The sequence below is a fragment of the Macrobrachium nipponense genome, chromosome 16 (assembly GCF_015104395.2).
Source record: "Macrobrachium nipponense isolate FS-2020 chromosome 16, ASM1510439v2, whole genome shotgun sequence".
Classification (NCBI taxonomy): Eukaryota; Metazoa; Arthropoda; class Malacostraca; order Decapoda; family Palaemonidae; genus Macrobrachium; species Macrobrachium nipponense.
This window is the reverse complement of record NC_087209.1, coordinates 4250397-4269274: the sequence shown is the minus strand read 5'-3', so window position 1 is coordinate 4269274 and position 18878 is coordinate 4250397. Positions and strand designations below refer to the sequence as shown.

Below are 18878 nucleotides of genomic sequence, written 5' to 3'. Positions count from 1 at the left end.
CTTCGAAGGAGGAAAAGCGAACATCGTTTTCCCGCTTCTTCTTTGGAAGCCATCCAGGAACCAAAACTCCTCAGTGCCTTCTTCATAGAAGAGTTGCTTCATCCTCACACAAGAGAACTCTTCGCTGTCTTCGCCGTTGAAAAAAGTGAGTGAGGAGAAGGAGGAGCCGTAGGCGTAAGGGAATCCCCAAAAACTTGTAAAAGTAGCTCTGTAAGCTTCTTGTAAGAAGAGACAGCAGCCGAAGTGTTCGGTTCCTCATCCGAACCTTCTAGGACGTCTTGTCGAGGCGGAGCGCGGAAGATCCTTAGTGGACGAAGGATCCTAGCAGGAGTTGAGCGAGAGGTTGGAGAACGCCCTCTCTTAGAAGAGTTCACATCCACTGGAGAACGATGAGAAGATCTGGGAAGTATACGATGAGACTCCCTCTTCAAGGTATACGGGATCTCAGCCCCCTAAGGAGAGGTAGGGCTCCTACTCGAGAATTCTCGGAAACATCCGCAGGGCGCTTACGAGGAGGCGAGCGCCTACTATACTCTATGCACCTATCCTGTGGGGCGAGCGGCTGCCAGGATAAGAGCGCCTATCTGAGCAGACGCTTGCGCGGCTCTCCATACCTGTCCAGTTGCGTACGATCAACGGAAGTTCGACTGGAAGGCGAAATGCGCCTACTAGGAGAAGGCTGCTTGCGAGACTCTTGAGTCTAACAGAGGGTAACATCAGGAGAAGGGCGCTTCAAAACTAACGAGCGCCTACTTGGAGAAGGGCGCTTCCGGGATTCCTGGTGCCTACCAAGAGACAAACGGTCAGGAGAAGTGCGCCTAGAAGCGGGAGAGCGCCTACACGGAGAAGGGCGCTTGAAAGACTCTTGTTGTCTGCCCTTAGGAGAATAATCAGGAGTATGACGCCTTAAAAGAGACGAGCGCCTACTAGGAGAGCTATGTGCAGTAGGCTCTTGGCGCCTACCTTGCGGGGAGCGGCTAACAGTAGGCCGTCTATCATGCACACGACTCCTACCAGACTCTAGATGCCTGTCAGGAGAGAAGTCCCACGATCCGATACTCGAGAGAGTGACATCTGGAAGAAGAACGCCTACTTGTATAAGGGCGCCTTCTATAATCTTGAGGATGCTGAGGGAGAAGTCTCACGCGAGGGAGTTGAAGAAATCGCGTGATGAGCAGGTGCAGTGCGCTTACCGGAAGCGGGAATCCAATCCTGGAGAAAAAACTTCTTTCTCCGACATAGAGCGTCCTACCGATGTTTGGCGCCTTGAAATTGAAAGAGAGCCAGGCGAGCGAGGGCGCTCACGCGAGTGAGGGCGCTCCCGCGAGCGAGGGCGCTCACGCGAGCCCCCACCTTCATACGAAACCTCCCCATATGAAGGAGAACGATCCTCTGAAGAGCGGCGCCTAGATCTCTTGATCGGAAGAGAAACGTCCTTCTTCCTACGTGATCTAACTGCTAGAGAGTCTGCTAGCGCCGTGATCTGAGCTTGAAGTCCCGCGAGTACTCTCGTAGGAGAATCTTCTAATTCTTCCTCGAAGCAGGCGCCGAGCGCGGAGCGCGAGAAGAAGAACGATCACAGGATTTCTTGTGTTTCTTCGCCTCCACCGACGATTCTTCCGGGAAAACCTCCGGACTAGAAGCCAAAGGACTGCAGGGACAGCCTTCCAAGCCCTCTTCAACGGGCGCGACGCATCCGGGGAGTTCCAACCTCTCTTCGGCAGAGGGAGACGACGAAGAGGAGAAGCATTGGCGTAGGAGCTCCTTCTTGTATGCGATCCGAGGCAGCCTGGAGCGTACTTCAGGATCTGCCGATGGGGACGCCTGACCGGTGGGGGCTCTCCCTAGCCCTCCTGCGGCTTTCGACTTTCCTACTCCCACTGAACTGGGAGTCTGGAAGAGGTCTAGGCCTAGAGGCACTAAGGAGCCGGTCAGACGCACCCTCCACAACACTGGGGACACTGCACTGATCACTAACACTCTCCTTACCTTCCAACTGACGATCTTCTGATCCACAGAACGATTCCTTGGCTTCAGAGCTGCCGCCTCCGAAGGCGAATCTCCGGCTTCGGTGCGGGGAGCCGGGGCTGCAACTTGGGAAAGAAGGTTCGTTTAACTTCTACGTTAGTACTATTAGGATCCACATCCAACTCCACTCATTCTAGATCTGCTAGAACTTCTAGAGGAAGCCTTACGCACTCTATCACGTTCCAACTTCCTAACATAAGAAGAGAGAGCCTTATATATTCTTCTTCATTCAATCCCTTACATTCACTACAAGGGTTAGCAAACGCACAATCATTCCCCCTGCATTTCATGCAAACCGTGTGGGGGTCTACCGAAGCTTTCGGCAACCTCACCTTACATCCTTCATTCACGCAAACCCTAAACAACAACCGAAGTTTTAACTACCGATTCTAGATCAGACATCGTTAAAGAAAATCAAACTCAAAATCAAACCGGTCCACAATCAGCGTATGCCAAGCCAAACAAAGCGAATACGTCACCAAAAGAAGTCCAAATTAACTCCAGGCAAGCGAGAATCGAAAAACTATCGAGAGGAACCGACAAACAGTTGTTATCGTTCCCATGCGACAGAGAAAAATCTGACAAGTTTACGGGAGTGGTTCGTACATCCGCCACCCAGCGGCGGGTAAGGTAGACCACCTGACCTACCTGTCGCGTGTGCCGCGAGATTTGAAATTCTGTCGGGAACGTCGGAGACTATAGCTAAGTATATATCTGTCAGGGAAGTTCATGTACAAAATGTACGTATATTATGAAACCTCATAATTACAAAAACAGAGTATCAGTCCATAAACTTATCTACCCTCGCATCAGTAATGAAAGTTACAACTGATGAAACTAACAATAATAAAGCTTGATAAAACTGAAAGTTCATTTCAATGAGATTCTCGACACAACAGATAGTTTTTGAGATGCTCGTTAGGTTTGCAGACAAACTCAAAAGTTATCTGGAGTCTTGATGCATGGTTTGCATACACAAAGTTGAACACTTCCAGAGATTTCTCATTTTGGTACTGGTGTATGCATAACTCTCCTTATGCATGCTTAGTTCTCTATTCTCCCCTCCCCCCATCTTTTACGTATAACCACACAGCTGTTGTGATTGTACGGGTTGGTGAAGGTAGTTGTATAATGGCACGAAACTATTTGCTAGCACTAAATTCTGGTTGTCATTTATTCACAGTACGTTTGTCAATTTGGCACCTTAAAATTCTGTTCTATAAATCTGCTTTGCTTTTGCAAGTCGTATAACCAACTTCATTTTTCATTAATATATTTTATACAAGTAGAAAAGAAATATACAAAATTTTACTTCATGTAAACTAATTTTATGGAAAAGCTAATGAAAAAAATAAAATACCAAAAATCATGGGGACTGCACAAAAACCTAATAAACCCAATAAAATGGAACACAAAATATACTACTCACTCCTCAGATCTATAAATCAAACTCATATTGATTCATGGATCGTCAGCATGAACTATGCAAGAATTTTAAAGGTCTCCTCACTTCTGTAATCTAGAATTTCATGTTCCTCACATGATAATGATATTATTGCCAATTCTCTTAAGGTTATGCGCAAACAGGTTATAATCCTTGCATTAAAAGGATGGACTGAATGTTTAACCGTCTACCTTATCACCATTCGGTGAATTTCAGCATTTATTAACGTTCAGGATACTGGAGGCAAGGGTTATCAGCAATTGCCTCTGAATGCAAAAGCATAATTTTTCTCTAAGAAATCTATTGGAATGAAATTGATTTTCAATGTTTTGTTTGAATAAATCCCAGTTATACTGATGCGAATTGCTCCTCCAATTCTTTTCAATCATGAAGATTTCAGGTGTAACCTTGGTATCCCCCAGTCAGCAGCAGGATCACAGTGGGAACTGACCTGAAAAAGAAAAAAACTATTGTTAAAAAGCCTTAATCACTAACATTAACATCTATTCCTTAAACTTAATTTGAGTCTCAAAATAAATATGTACCACACCTACAGACAGCAAATAAACTTTCCAGCTCATGAAAACAACCAATGCCAGCACCACACGCAAATAAATAATTCTGTCTAATAATTGTTGTGAAAAGGAAAATCAAATACTCTTCATGGAGACTACAATTAAACAATTCCAGCAATAAGAAACAAAAGACCTGGAGCATGTGAAATTATTACCATCATTCACATTTAAAAAATGCACCTCTCTTATTCATTTCTTCAATCACTGTCAAGATCTACCCTGACAACTACAGAAGCTGGGACTCGCAACGTTCAACCTTCCTTCCAAATGTGATTCCTGGTATGTATGACTGACAAGTTTGTCAACTATGAATTGGCTGATGATGATGTAGTTTCTTTTTACATGGAGTCAACCTTAATTTGGTCGTTAAACATATGAAACAGCAAGTGTTTGCTGTCTTCTTTTCTCTAGAGCTATTGTTTCAAAAGAAAAGCATCAAATAACAAACAAAAATGTACAAACTAATGCATCTCAAAAGTGAGACTTACTTGAAATTAACAAACATATGATAAACTTTAAAAATTAACATGAAAACTTGTTCAAATTCACCCACCTTTTCATTAAGGTTATAAATGGATCAATCCTGCTTCTGTCCTATCAATCCTCGATTCATTTGGACTTCATGGATTAGAAGCGACGCTACCACAGCCAAACTTCAGAATGTTTACACCGTTACGGCTCAAACAGCTAAACTTGAAGCAGTACTCGCAGACAAGGTATCCTGGTCATGCATGGAAGGCATACACTCGACCACTTGAGGATCACTGCAGAGATAAAAATAAGAATTAGCAAAAATCCTCCTAAAAGATCATGACCAACTTACCATACCAAATACTGTAAAATCAACATGTCATTCGACACTGGATAGGCTACATCACAATTTTGAAATGACATTGCAAAGTATGGTAATTAAACACTACGAGTAAATTTCAGCAAAACAATTTTTGTGATCAATCAGCACTGTTTGTTACTAAAGCATCATATCAAAATTTACTGACAAAGATTTACGACAAGGCAGTGAGAGAACAACAATTCAGCGTACAGCTGGTGAAACAAGTCAGCCAGAGCTGATGGGGTAACTTTACCTGCTGAGCCACAGACCGATGCTGATTCCGGCAGCAAACATTCTTCGATATTTTTGAGGCATGTTTTTGCTATGCCTCTAATTTATTATTATAAGAATTGGTAATCAAGCCATGTCACCGTTGTGGAAAGCAGCAGCATTGTACACTGCGCATTTAAAAATTGACTTGTGAGATGTGACTTTTAAATTTGAAAAGAAATGACTAAAAACTGACAATGAACACATAGGTGACATGGTGATGTGAATCAGTGCTTACTAAGTATATTGATAATAAACTAAAACAAAAATGAATGATGGAAATTAAAAGGTGATAAGTCGAAACAAAAAATTATGCCATATCATTTCAATGAGATTCCCTTCAGACGACAAATAATAAAAAATTCCCAAAATATTCCCAGGCTGGAGGAAACCGGACTGACCACAAACGGACACAGCCCCGTGTTGCGCCCACACAATAAAAAAACCTATGAACCCATGGCCAAGGGGAGATGGGAGACACCAAGCATTAAGGTTTGGGGATAAGACAAGTTCTGTTATATATGAATTTGGGATGAATTGGAAGGGAAACTTGTGTCTGGAATTTAGACATTGAGACACAAAACTCTCTTCCCTGGTAATGTGAACTCGCTGATTGCCACTAAGGTTGCATGAACAGGACAGTGTGTGTGTGTCTATGATTTTTCATAATGCTAGAAGTTAAAATTTACTTATGTTCTCATCTTCCTCCATATAAAATTTGAGATCATGCAACCTTCATGATAGGTAAAAAAGTTGAGCGCCATAAATCAGGCAAATGATAGCTTTAAGCATGCTATTTAAAATCTAAACACCCATTTCATTTACTATAAATTTATTTCCTTAAACTATGTGAGAACATATAATTAAAAATGAGTGAACTGCCTCGATTGCACAATATATATATGTATATATATATATATGTATTAAACTAAGAACAAAGAGATATTGATACAAGATCTCATTGTAACCTTAAAAAGAATGACTTATTATCTGGAAAATTTACAAAAGCTTTATGAACACTGTCATAAGTATAAAATAAATTGATTTGGACTTTATAGAAGCTTAAAAGAACAAATACTGTACTGTACTGTACTCTCCATCTAACTCTAAAAGTACGTAGAATGATTACACTAGATTCAAATACAATCTGATCATCATCATTGTCAAGTATTTCATTCATCTAAAGTAGAGCAATAAGAAGTGGGTGGCACAGGTGGGTGGGTGGCAGTGGTCATGGCAATATGCCTATGGACCCTCAGTTGAAACTTCCATGGGGTGGACCCCATTTCACTTCCAATTCTAGTCCCCCAAACTATTTAAGGGGCTTGGGGAGTCATAGGATCATCGGTGCTAATCTCCTCTTTTATAGCCACCCCGTTCTCCTCTGTCTGGTCCATGGATTGGGGATTTGCCCCGTCCCCCTCGGGGGCGTCCGAACTGTCCTCATTAGCTTCACTATTTTCCTCTTTATTGTTTCCTTGCATGGCTGCTTCCGCTAATATTTTATCCACGTCCTGTAAATTGTGTGAAATATAATGTTAATATGGTGTGGGGTGGGCCGGGCCCTGTCCACTAATGACAAGTAAGCAATAGGAGAGGGACCACCCTCGCTACGACAAATCCTCAAAGGCAAAGGCAAAATTTTGGATTGAATGCACTCACACAGAAATAGTATCAAGGTGCAAAACAGCTTGAAACTGATAATTTGAGGATTGTGTACATATTCTCTAGTATCAAAAATTCTTGTAATGACATCTACTGAGAAACTGAGGACTTTCCACAAAGACTGCTACGATAAATTTTGAAAAAACCACTTAAACAAATTCTACCAAGGACCAATCACAATTTACTTGAAAAAAGGCCCCACTTGACTTCATATTAACAAAAAAAATTAGGCACTGTGTTGACGTTAAAATTTAACTTTCTGAGCCCATGACCCCGAGAGAGAGAGAGAGAGCACCTTAGCTCATGCATCAATGGTTTGGATACAAAATGTGAACTAAGAGTCGTCCTGGACCGGTTTCCGCTGTCAGGTTAAAAAGGTGATGTCATCAAATGATAAGAAGTGTTTTTCATATTTCTCTGTCAAGAACAACTCACAAAGCATCATAAACTTTCGTGTTTTTCAGGAAGCTAAGTAACCACATGCCCATTCATGACGACATCACCCCGTGTTCCAGAGGTCTCTTTTTCACCCAACTTCACAGGACCGAGTCATGAGGAAAGAATGGGGGATGAATCCAAATATATGTGATCTTAAATGTTTATGTAAAGTTTGTGAGACTGTTCGTAACCATCCAATATAGTAGTATATGGACAAGGACATATAAGCTAATGGGAAAGCTTCCAAACATGGTTAGAAAGCAGCTGGAAAGCTGCAACAAATAAAATTCTAACTTAAAACTGATACTCTTACAATTTTGAACACGTAAGTCCTATGAAAATCAATAAAACGAAAAACACACTTTCAGACTGCTGATTTTTAACAAAATCATACAACCACAGCTAACTGCACATAGACATATTCAGAATGCTTCTTAAACATAATTTACCAACCATAACTAGTTCACTAATTCCCACAATCTGCTTACCACAAGAACACTCACCAGATCAACAAACAACGCTACTTTTGGGATAAATTTTGTAATGTTCACGAGAGAGAGGAGAGAGAGAGAGAGAGAGAGAGAGAGAGAGAGAGAGAGAAACCTCTGGCTCAGTTCCACCCATTTGCCTGTGGGAGATAACTCTCTAATGCCCTTCCTTAAATGACTTGGAAATTGTTTGTTACAGCTATTAAAAGAAAATTAAGAACTGACTCTGGAATTGAATACAAGATGAAAGATCTAGCTGGAACTGTGGCTTGTGTTGGGTTTGTCAGAATGATCCAAGGCATCATCTTGGTTCTTTAGCAGAATATCACGAGACAATTCCACAAATTGGAACCTAAGAGAGCAAATGAGAAGGTGCAGTCACGTTACAAAATATTGCATCAGTTGTCCTAATGTTTCGGACAATAGATATATACGTATATATATATGGAAGTACGTATTCAACACGTGGTATCTGGCATCCATTTGCCTGGCCGCGCAGGTCTATGACATGCTATGGTGACGGACTAAGTTTCTGTAGCAGTGTTGCCACACCACTAAGATCGTTTTCCCCTACATCAGAGGTGAATTTCCCCTACGCACCAAATATAACAACAGAATAAATGAAAATGAAGGATTACATTTGTTGTTTCAATTCCTACCAAAAATAAACATTCCAAATTTTAGGTACAGAGATACTCGGTTTAAGAAAATATGTATGAAAATTTAATTCATTTATAGTAAATTTGAATAAAGGTAAATTGTCTTACTACAAAAATATTGATTCAGCACTAAGAATTAGTCGCAAAACTTTGTTCACTTTAGAGATAAACTTAGATTTTACAAGAAAAATCATAAACATAGTATAAACGTACAAATTCTTTTTTATTGTTTTATTGTAAAATTCATGAACGTAATAATAGTGTTGCCTATTCTACTCATTAACCTTCGAAAATACATTCCTAAGACAAATGGTAATACATTTGTATTACCATTTGTCTTAGGAATCTATTACAAAAAAGCATTGGTGGAACATTTAAAAACCAACCCAATACCCAGCTCTCCTTTTCAAATTCCTTCTTATATCTTTGGGCACAGAAGGCACAACTACAAAAACCCAAAAATGTCTATGTAATTAGTAATAATAAAGCTCCTCTCGCATCCCTTATCAGGAACTGGCTGGAATGAAACAAAACCGATTCGCATCTGAACCTGGAACACCGTGTCCTTTAGAATTACAAGTGCTGAGTTTTTACTAATATTCTTATGCTGTGCTGTTTAATATTTTTCAACGATACTAATAAGATTTAATTTTTTCTCGAGTATTATAGAAGAAAAATCATACTTAGAAGGGAAATAAGTGAAATTCCCCTACGCAAAGGTCATTTTCCCCTACCCCCTATGGACACCAGATTTCACCTACCGTAGGGGAATCCACTTACGCGTGGCAACACTGCTGTTAATTGGTTACAGGTTGTCCTAGAAGATCGTTTTCCTGCTCACGACTGGCTTACTCTAAAACAAAAAATGTATATTATGGCAAGCAAGATAAAAAAAAAAACATTGTTTAAAGGAAATCAAAATTATTTTCGTTCTTTCCAGCGTCTCTTCTTTAACCTTCACAGTCTGAGATAATACATGCTAATGTATATACCCATGACTGAGCTAAATTTAAGGGTACCCAATTTAAAAAAAATACATAAATAAAAAAAAATAAAACAAATCAATGGAAAGAGGAAGATACAAGCAGTCCCCGGGTTACGACGGTGTCGGCTTACGACGTTCCGAGGTTACGACGCTTGTCAATAGACGTTATTTCCAGGGTTACAACGCATGTTCCAGGGTTACGACGCATGTTCCAGGGTTACGAAGCCTACAACGCTCATCTGGGAGATAAAATATGACACCAAAAATGCAAAATAATCAATATTTGAAGGTTATTTTGATGAAAAATGCCATAAGAATGCAGTTTACATAGTTTTCAATGCACCCAAAGCATTAAAAGTAAGGTTTTCTCAGGATTTTTGACGATGTTCCGGCTTACGACACGTCTCAAGAACGGAACCCAATTCTAAAAAAATGTATGTACTTTCCACGGGAAGTTGTAAGTGAATATTTCTCAACCCTTGTGGGTCTCTTTTTTTTCCTGATGACAGTCATAAAAAATACGCTAATTTTACAAAGTTATTAGCGTTCTTCCTAATAAGAAATAAAACCGGGAACAAATTCCTAGTATATTTATTGTGAAACATTTACAATGCAACCTTGGACTCTTATATGGTGATCTGAAGAGTTGCCAATAGTGATATATGGAACTAGGAACATTTTTCCCACAAAATTTATATAAAATGTATGGCGCCAAATCAGGTTCATATATGAAGGATACCCGGACATTGCCCCGAAGCTATGTGATCATATATATACGATGCACGGGCTGAGAGGGTTAATAATTGTGGTATTATTTGTTTTCTTATAAGTTGACCTAACCATTTTTTTTGGTCTGAAGAGGGTTTTATTTTTCCGCTCAAAATTGTAGGCCTATATATTTTGCGTATACACCACTATATATTTTGTTTATTTATCATAATATATTTTTTAAAAAGTAAAACAAATGTTTGGCTAGGCCTGATGGTCCTTGCCTGGTCTGTGAAAGGAGGAGAATCCTATAATATGTAGTATGATTTTGTTTATAGGTATTTGTGTGGTACTCAACTTTTTATAACCAATAATATGTTCTTTTACAGTCGTTATGCAAATATATAATTGATCACTCCAGTGTTGAATGGCCTAATTCTGAAACCGTATGGTTGGGGACTGAATTAGTCGCTTCTTGAGAGAAAAACAGAAAAACAAGAATGTATTTCCATATACTATTAGCAACGGTAATGGGTGGTAGAAAATATTGATAGTGAGCAAGTAGTTAAAACGTAACATTACAAAATTTCATTTAGTAGAAAATATCACCTAATAAAAGTTCAATAAATGCTTTGGAATATAATTAAGGAACATCATCATCTAAAGACAATATGTTCTTTCGAAAACAATTAAAGAAAAACAACAGTAAATTATGTTCATCCCATAAAATTAGCAAGAGTGCGGTTAAAGCAAGTTTCAATTTATGAATGCTATTCACATCCTGATATTTAGTGTAACTTCCAAAAGCACCGATCACTTCGTTCACCATTACCAGTTTCGATCATTCTAGGCCTATGTGACTCACACTAAACCATTCTTTTAAAAAAATTGAAAAAACAATATTTCCAATTTGCTTCTCTGGTATATCTGAATTCTCCTTCATATTTATAATAAAAAATATTGTGTAAATTTGCTGTTTTATATGGTATTAAATAGAAAATTGGCGTCTTCAACATTCGGTGTTCCCAGTGTGCCAACCGAACCACACACTTCAAATGCATTTCACCATCCTACAGTCGAGCAAAATGTATTTATATTAGTTTAAGGAAGTTATAAATTATATAATATTTTTTATATATTTCATGTGCTATCTTTAAATAACATTTTCTTTTCTTTTAACAGATCTTCAAACAAATGATAACCTGATAACATTAGATAAGCCAAACTCCACTCACTCATGTATTATTTGCATAAAATAACAATCTTTATAAAGATGATACTCTGTTGACATGGTTGGTAGGCCTGTTCCTATCTAAACATAAAGAAATATTTCCTGATGATTTGGACAAAATATACCTAAAAACCTGCATAAAACAAGGTCTTTCCATATAGTTTTATTTTTTACTTGTGATAATAGATTCCAATTTTCATATTATAAAAATTTTTTCTCAAAATAATCATTGTATGAAAAATAAAAAAGAAAAACAATCCAGACGATATATTTTGTAAAGTGATACAATATATGATAGCGTAATTGTACAAGTAACCTTGGCTGGATTACGGTTTAGTGTAGGCTGAGGTAAAAAGCACTCTAATGTTCTGGTGAAATTGATGAGCAAAGGTTTCTGGTTTTAATGAAAAAGAATGGATGAAATATAAAATTTATGCCAAAGGCTAAGTGCGGGAACCCACGAGTTCATCAAGTGCTTGTCTGTTTGTATAGTGGTTTTACATTGCATGGAACCAGTGGTTATTCAGCAACGGGACCAACGGCTTTACGTGACTTCCGAACCACGTCGAGAGTGAACTTCTATCACCAGAAATTCGTAAAGTGCTGAAAGGGAAACTGAAATCTTGCAGTTGCACTATGAAACAACTGCTAGGAGAGGGTGAAAAGTGAGTTGGAAGAAAGAAAATTTTAACAGAGGTACAGTAATAAGAATGAAAGGGGTTGCAGCTACGGGCCAAAGGGATGCAACAAACAACCTCATGTGATACCTACTGAGCACCACACAGGTCAGTACTGCAAAATATTCATAAATAATGTGTAATATTAATTATTATTGTGAAAAGCAATAAAAAATTAAAATCAAAGGACTGTTTAATTAAAAAAAAAATTGTAGGCAAACCCATCACGTACACCAATGGCTAACTGGTGGTCCTCATGGAGCCTACCTATTCTATTTCTGAAGAACAATTAGAAAACACCTGCTGTCTGCAAGGCAGCATTGCACATGTGAGCCACTGAACTGTAGCTTCCTAGTAAGAATTCATTTCTTACATAGTCAAGATATGGTTATAATAAAAATGAGGCTTAGAAGCAGGATATCACTGCCTATGATGTCTGTACAGAAATAAAAAAAAAAAATATTATTTTGCTTTTGCATGTAAATTCTGCCTGTTGTACTATGTATGCTCAGTCCTACGTATGATATTGTGAACATTTTGTTCTATGCAAATACTTCGAGAATTTAAATGCACTTCTGGGCAGTATGCTTTCAGCGTGTTGGGAGCAGCCAAGCTGAACAAAATCTTACAGATAACATATGCCACTGACTACTGCAGCCAACAATGATCTATGTATCTTAGGACTGCAGTTGTAAACTGGCCCATGAATTGCTATTTCTTTGTCAATGGGATGTTACTAATTGTGGAGGACCCCGTAGTAGACGAATGAAGGCTTCTAAGGCTTTGAATCTACATTTAATATGGGCAAAGCAAGCAACATAACCCTTCAAGATGGCTGTTGTGCAGTGGATGTTTATTTTGCTGGGAAACTCCTCAATCAGAATCTTTCCTTGTGCTGCAAAGACTCACCAGACCATATTCCAGGTCCTACACAGCATCCTGATAATCAGAATGCTATCCCCATTGTGTTCTTGTGTTCCTGAAACTTTAGAGATTGAGAATGGCCAAGACAATTGACAACCAGCCATACCTGGGTCAAACCAGCTTTGTTGAAAAGGATTATTATAGAATCCTTCCACGGACACAAGGCAGCCTGCAGGAATTTGTACCACATGCTTGATCACCTTGGTAGCACCACATTCTGTGCAGGAAACTGCTAAAGGCAAGTGCTGGTTCTGTTATTAGCAAAACCGAAGATAAAAGACAAATAGGTTCAGCGATAGCATTGCTCGTCCAACGCGATAACATCTCCTCCATTGTCAATAACACAATGTCTTGACAAACCTGTCCTCAGTAGCAAGAATCGATACAATCCAGCAATTCCACTCCATCCAGAGATCTTACCCTCTCAAGTGGGAATGGGTAAGTCTGAGGCAAAGCCACTCAACAAAAATACAGGCCTCAAAGGGCATTAAGTTGCGAGATAAACAAAAGCTGATACCAAAGCTATCGGCAATATTCAACCTTCTAATTAGTTTGACTATGAATAAACATTAAGGGACTTCCAACAAGCTTCTGATGCCTGGTTTGTGAAAAGAACTTGTTAGTCACTCCCCACCAGAAGTGTGGTCCACATAAACCTATACTTTGTCAATTATTAACACCACAGACAGACCTTTCATCTATCTGCATGTGAAGTAAACAACTTTCAATCTTGCTCAAACAGTTCATCAAGTATCAAGTACTATAGCAGTGGCTAGGGAAATATCTTGCTCTTGTAGCTGTATCCAACCAGTTGTGCCAGCATATTCTAAGTGGTTGACACCTACAGTGCTGTATTGTGGCAGTTAATCCAATGGGTGTTGGCACCTATCCAAGTCTGCAAAGCTCCTGATAGCTACCTGTTAAAATGAGACCTAGGCCATGATTCTTCTGACCTAAAGCAAGTAAAACTACACCATTCCTCCAAGCATCCAGCTGTGTTGTTCAAAGAATTCCAGGCTACAGAAACTGTCAACCACTGGAAACAATGCTGACACTGATAACATGTCAGTAACTCAGTAGTACTAGTAATTTCATAGCTAAGAATGTAGTGTCATAAAATTGTAAAATACTGATAACAAAATATCTAAAAATTAAAATACTGATGCATAAAATAAATTTACATCCAACAGATCAAAATAATCACAATAATAACCCATATTACTGACACCCAACATGGTAACCAAGCAAAACGAATTTGTAAAAACACAAATCAGTGCTAGCAAAGCACATGACCAGAAGAGAATCTGACACTGCAAAGAGACTAGAGTGAAGTAAGGGGTAAGGAAAAGTAGACTAAAATCAGCTAAGATTATCTAATGGGAACCTTGTTGCCAAAAGGATATACAGATGAGAATTGAGGTTATTCACATAGAACCTAGGGCCAAGGCCACTTGAATGCAATGTTGCCATCCAACCTGCTTATGATCTAATTGTTATTCAGGAATAATGTCTGTCATTCATGATGAATATGAATTATGCTTACAGTTTTACTGACCACATTCATTGAGCTAACTGAGCTAATAGGAAATTTTTTTATGGACATGAAGCTAAACAATTATCAAACAATTATCAAACATTTTCCACTAATTTTACCTAAAACATCAAAATGAATCATCATTCCATAATACGAAACACCTATCCCAAATCAAGCCAAGCCATTTCAATTAACTTCAGTACTTCATTACAAACATTGGTTTGGCTTCTGAGAACTGATACAGCAATATGCAAACTAGTTGTCCCGGTAAAATATAAGCAACAAGTTGTCAGATTGCTCAGTAAAGAAGAACAATGATTAATCCAACATTGCACACTCCACAACTGCTGTCTTTAACCTTGTAGGAAGCTAACCACATCTAATATTTTGCATGTATTATGAGGGGGCAAGGAGGATCTGTCACACCATTCTTTCCTTTCCTAACTGGTGAGAGCTACCTGGTTTGATAAAACGGAAACACCTACCTCCTCCGGATGTGCTCCAATATACTCTAGTTTGGCTTCACGAAGCATCGTCGTTACTTTATTTCTTTGTTCTTTAAACGCATCCCAATCATCCTTATTTTTGGTTTTCTTTGCCTTTTGGTGTAACTTGTGCTTCTTCATAATTTCATTCTTCATCGCTTCTGTTACCCACGGTTTGTTCATTTCTCCCTGGAAAGGAAAATACAATATTGTGAATATAGGATAATCTTCTGTAATCAGAACAAAATTATCTGTTAACTAATTCAAAAACTTTTTCATAAAAAATAAAACAGATGCTAAGAATTAAAAATCAAATATAATATACCATATTAAGCATAATGGTTATATTGCTTTAAGAATTCAATGCTATATTAGAAAACAGAAATAGTTTTCTCCTGACAAGGATGTGTTACCTAGTATAGCCTAGATAAGCCCATTTTGGTAACTACTAAAATGTAAAAATACATGTAACCTGTTGCTATATAATTCATCTGGGGCTTTGGCCTATGCAACAGCTGCACCCAAGAAAAGTATAAAAGACTAGGGTATGTTGTAAACAAATCTAATGTTCATTTAAATAGAAAATTGATGGTAAAACTGAAGATTATTATAGCACCTACCTAGTTCAGTAATTATCAATTTATATGCAAAATAAGGGCATTGTTTAGTATCAGCCCTTTGAGGATGAAAGTAAAAACAAAAGACAGCACATATAAATAAAAAAAGCATAAACATAAGGAAGACGGAGTGTTATATCTCCAACTGGCGGGAAACAGGCCACGGTAGCATCTATAGTTTTTAACAAATTGATAGGCTAAATTGGCCATAGTAGATTACAGCCCACCTTACATTCGACAGATAGTAACAGGATATAGGCTACAAAGTCATATCTATTTTGGGTAGGGCATGCTGGTTAAACCTTCATAAATAACCTAACATACCTGAAGTGAAGTATGTACCCTACATAGCCTGACTTAAAAGTATGTGCCCTGGCTTAAAGAATGTGCCCTACGTAGCCTGACCTAAAGTATGTGCCCTATGTAGCCGACCTAAAGTATGTGGCCTACGAAGCCTGACCTAAAGTCTATGTGCCCTACGTAACCTGACCTAAAGTACCTATGTGCCCTATGTAGCCTGACCTAAAGTAGTATGTGCCCTACGTAGCCTGACCTAAAGTAGCCTATGTGCCCTACGTAGTTTAGGATACCAAACACAACCTGGAGAAGTGGGGCATCACCTGCTTGTCTTTTTGCTTTATGGTTGAAATGCCTCCACCACGTCCCCTTACGGCGCCCCGACCTCTCGGCATACCCCGCCCACGGCCTCTGCCCCTCATGGGAGGCCCCATCATAGGACCAGGAGGCCCAGGTCGAAAAGGTGGACCCATGGGCGGCGGGGGCATCAACCCACCCCTGCCTCTGGGTCCTAACCCTCCTCTGGGAGGCATGGGACCCATCCCCCGTCCCATGCCCATAGGGCCGCCGGGGGGACCCGGAGGACCGAGTCTACCCGGAGGAGGAGGCATCGGACGCCCTCCCATTCGCCCTGGCGGGCCCATCGGAGGGGGAGGGGGAGGAGGAGGTCGACGGCCCGGAGCCATCTGTGGAGGCATCATACGAGGCGGAGGAGGTCCCATGGGGCCTCGAGGATGACCTAGCGGCGGCGGAGGAGGGCGACGCATGCCCGGCGGAGGAGGCATCGGACGCGACATCAGAGGAGGAGGTTTCTGAATGCCGCCTCGAGAGCCAGGGCCTCCTCCCATCATTCCACGGCCTCTGCCCGACGCCCCTCGGCCCCGGATGCCGCCCCGGCCGTTCGTCTGTCTCCCCATCGCGACGGTAACTTAATTTCCTACGTACAGCCTAAAAAATCCACCCACGAAGTTCACCCAAAGGGCACCGTCGTACACATAACCAAACCGCACTCTTCTCTTCTTCTTCCTCCTCCTCTTCGGGCCTCGCTCTCGCACACCAAGCCGATCGATCCGGCCAATGGGAGGCGAGGTCTCATAAGGCTTAGGCGCTCACAAGCCAATCAAAAAACGTCTTCTACAGGAGACGTTTGAGGGATCGTTCGTGTAACCTTTTGTTATTGTTTTGTGATTTTCCTAATTTGTAAAGAATAGTATAAAACCAATAAAATATTATCAAATAATGGTCTCTATACTTAAAATCTTATTATTATTATTTTCTTCCCATAATCTAATAAAATCCTGAAATTCTACATAAAAGGGATTACTAATATAAAAATCTCAGAGCAGCCGAAAATATCTTGGCGTCTGCATTTCTAAGCTTAGGTCCATACCCTAAAGTTGTCGCAAAGAAAACGCCTAATGACGGACAATGAACGTAATTCATTTTTATTAAATAAACTTAAAATATTAATGCTAAACATTGGCTATCATCTCATATAAATCTATTTTGATCATGGAGTCGTTTCCCAAAAACACGGCTCCAGTAGTAAACACAACACAATGGTCACCCCTACCAAGGTCCTTTAAATACTGAGTCGGGGATAATCCCTTGCGCAGCATAAATTCCACGACATTAGTATCTTCAGGGCTTACGCAGAAGGCACAGTATTAGTGTATTGAGCCCTCCTGCACAACCAAACACCCGTATCTTGCTTGCAATCTCGCGCTTCCTGGATATTAAGACACTTCCTTTCCTCGTCCTACCATTGGTTGTTATGTTCACCGTCAAATATTTACGCAAATATACATCTTGCAGTTCCCCGATATCCATATTTAAATTCATTGCTTCATCTTCCTTAATTCCAATTGCCCTCAAAACTTTATCCTTGATCACAGTAACTCAAAATCTCATCTTCTTCCAAATAGTTCTCTCTCTCTCTCTCTCTCTACACACACACACACACAACCTAAAATTCGTTTAAACACTGACCTCTCACTTGTGTACAGTGTGCTCTTGGTCAGGGTCACATTTGGCTCAAATTCCACCTAACCTTTATGAAGGTCAACAGCTTTTTTTCGGCTATTTTTGTGACAAGGTCAGTGGACTCCATTAAAACAATCAAAGCACAGTTTGTCATCTGTCTATCTCCTGGGTGTCATCTTTTGAAGCAAGAGCCTGTGCTGATAAAGGCACCTTTAACGTCATATAAGATTATATTTCTTTATGATGATGTAGTACATCTCTATGTACTGATTTTTAGTAATTTGTAATAAATGTTATATTATTAACAACTATTTGTTGTACTTTACATAACTGGTTGACTTTTTCAAGCAGCCAAGATCACGAAGGGTGTACCCCCCATTCTGTCAATCGGTCTACACACATCTTAGTGCTTGCCTGCTTGGATACTTGTATTGCTTGTGAAAAAGTTAGAAAAACAGTGTTTTCACTACCGCTCTGTCAAAAGTGGGCTCTTTATCGTTCTAAGTTTCGTCAAAACAAAGATTTTTTCATTCCTCGTACAAGTGGCTTTGTCCTTGAAGGCAGGAAGACACTCTTAGCTCTCAAAAGCTTGGTAAGAGTAGTGGCCTTGTGTCAAAACCTTGACTCACTTCCCCAGGATGACTTTTGTTGCGAATGGTCAGGATATGGCTTTCATATCAGTAACTCAAGATTTAGAAGCAAATTTATTCATTAGCCTGTCATTCAAAGTCTTATCATATTGAAATACTATCTTAAGACTTATTTTGTTTATATATAAAAATATATTAGTGGTTCACGTATCTAAACAGATAGTGAAATGACCATTTAATGGAATTATTATAGATACATATTTTGAGCTTCGGTAGTGGTGCAAGTCTTACATATATAACTTACAAACATTTTCTGTTTTACAAGAAGTTTATCAAATTATTGGTTAACCGTTCTTAGTAACCAATTAATTGCCCTTGCAACTGAAGAATACAGTTGGATATGAGAAGGGGTTTCTATTTTTGTTTGCAGGTTGAGGGTATCTTAAAA

At 39.5% G+C, this 18878-nt stretch overlaps 1 protein-coding gene across 4 annotated transcripts; it reads right to left on the bottom strand.

The window, feature by feature from the left end:
- Nucleotides 1-2760: 2760 nt before the first annotated feature.
- On the bottom strand, nt 2761-16928 carry LOC135195533 (acidic proline-rich protein PRP25-like). Of its 4 annotated transcripts, none has more exons than XM_064221782.1 (5): nt 16181-16928; nt 14944-15132; nt 9161-9252; nt 4601-4811; nt 2761-3923 (listed from the first exon to the last, which is right to left on the bottom strand). In XM_064221782.1, exons 1-3 carry the CDS (start codon nt 16772-16774, stop codon nt 9217-9219), a joined length of 819 nt encoding a protein of 272 aa, XP_064077852.1. In that variant the 5' UTR covers nt 16775-16928; the 3' UTR covers nt 2761-3923; nt 4601-4811; nt 9161-9216. The 4 variants fall into 4 exon arrangements, with proteins under 4 accessions (XP_064077852.1, XP_064077851.1, XP_064077854.1 ...); XM_064221781.1 differs by lacking the exon at nt 9161-9252 and adding an exon at nt 5133-6663 and having other exon boundaries at nt 16181-16926; XM_064221784.1 differs by lacking the exon at nt 9161-9252 and having other exon boundaries at nt 16181-16927.
- Between the last annotated feature and the right edge of the window lie 1950 nt (nt 16929-18878).

What these genes read in the sequence shown, in the direction of transcription:
- LOC135195533 (XM_064221781.1), bottom strand. Translation starts at nt 16,774, where the DNA reads ATGGGGAGACAGACGAACGGCCGGGGCGGCATCCGGGGCCGAGGGGCG. An exon ending in TAAAGCAAAAAGACAAGCAG is followed by an intron (nt 15,133 to 16,180) that starts GTGATGCCCCAC and finishes TTTCCTTTCCAG; the next exon opens with GGAGAAATGAACAAACCGTG. An exon ending in TTGGAGCACATCCGGAGGAG is followed by an intron (nt 6,664 to 14,943) that starts GTAGGTGTTTCC and finishes CACAATTTACAG; the next exon opens with GACGTGGATAAAATATTAGC.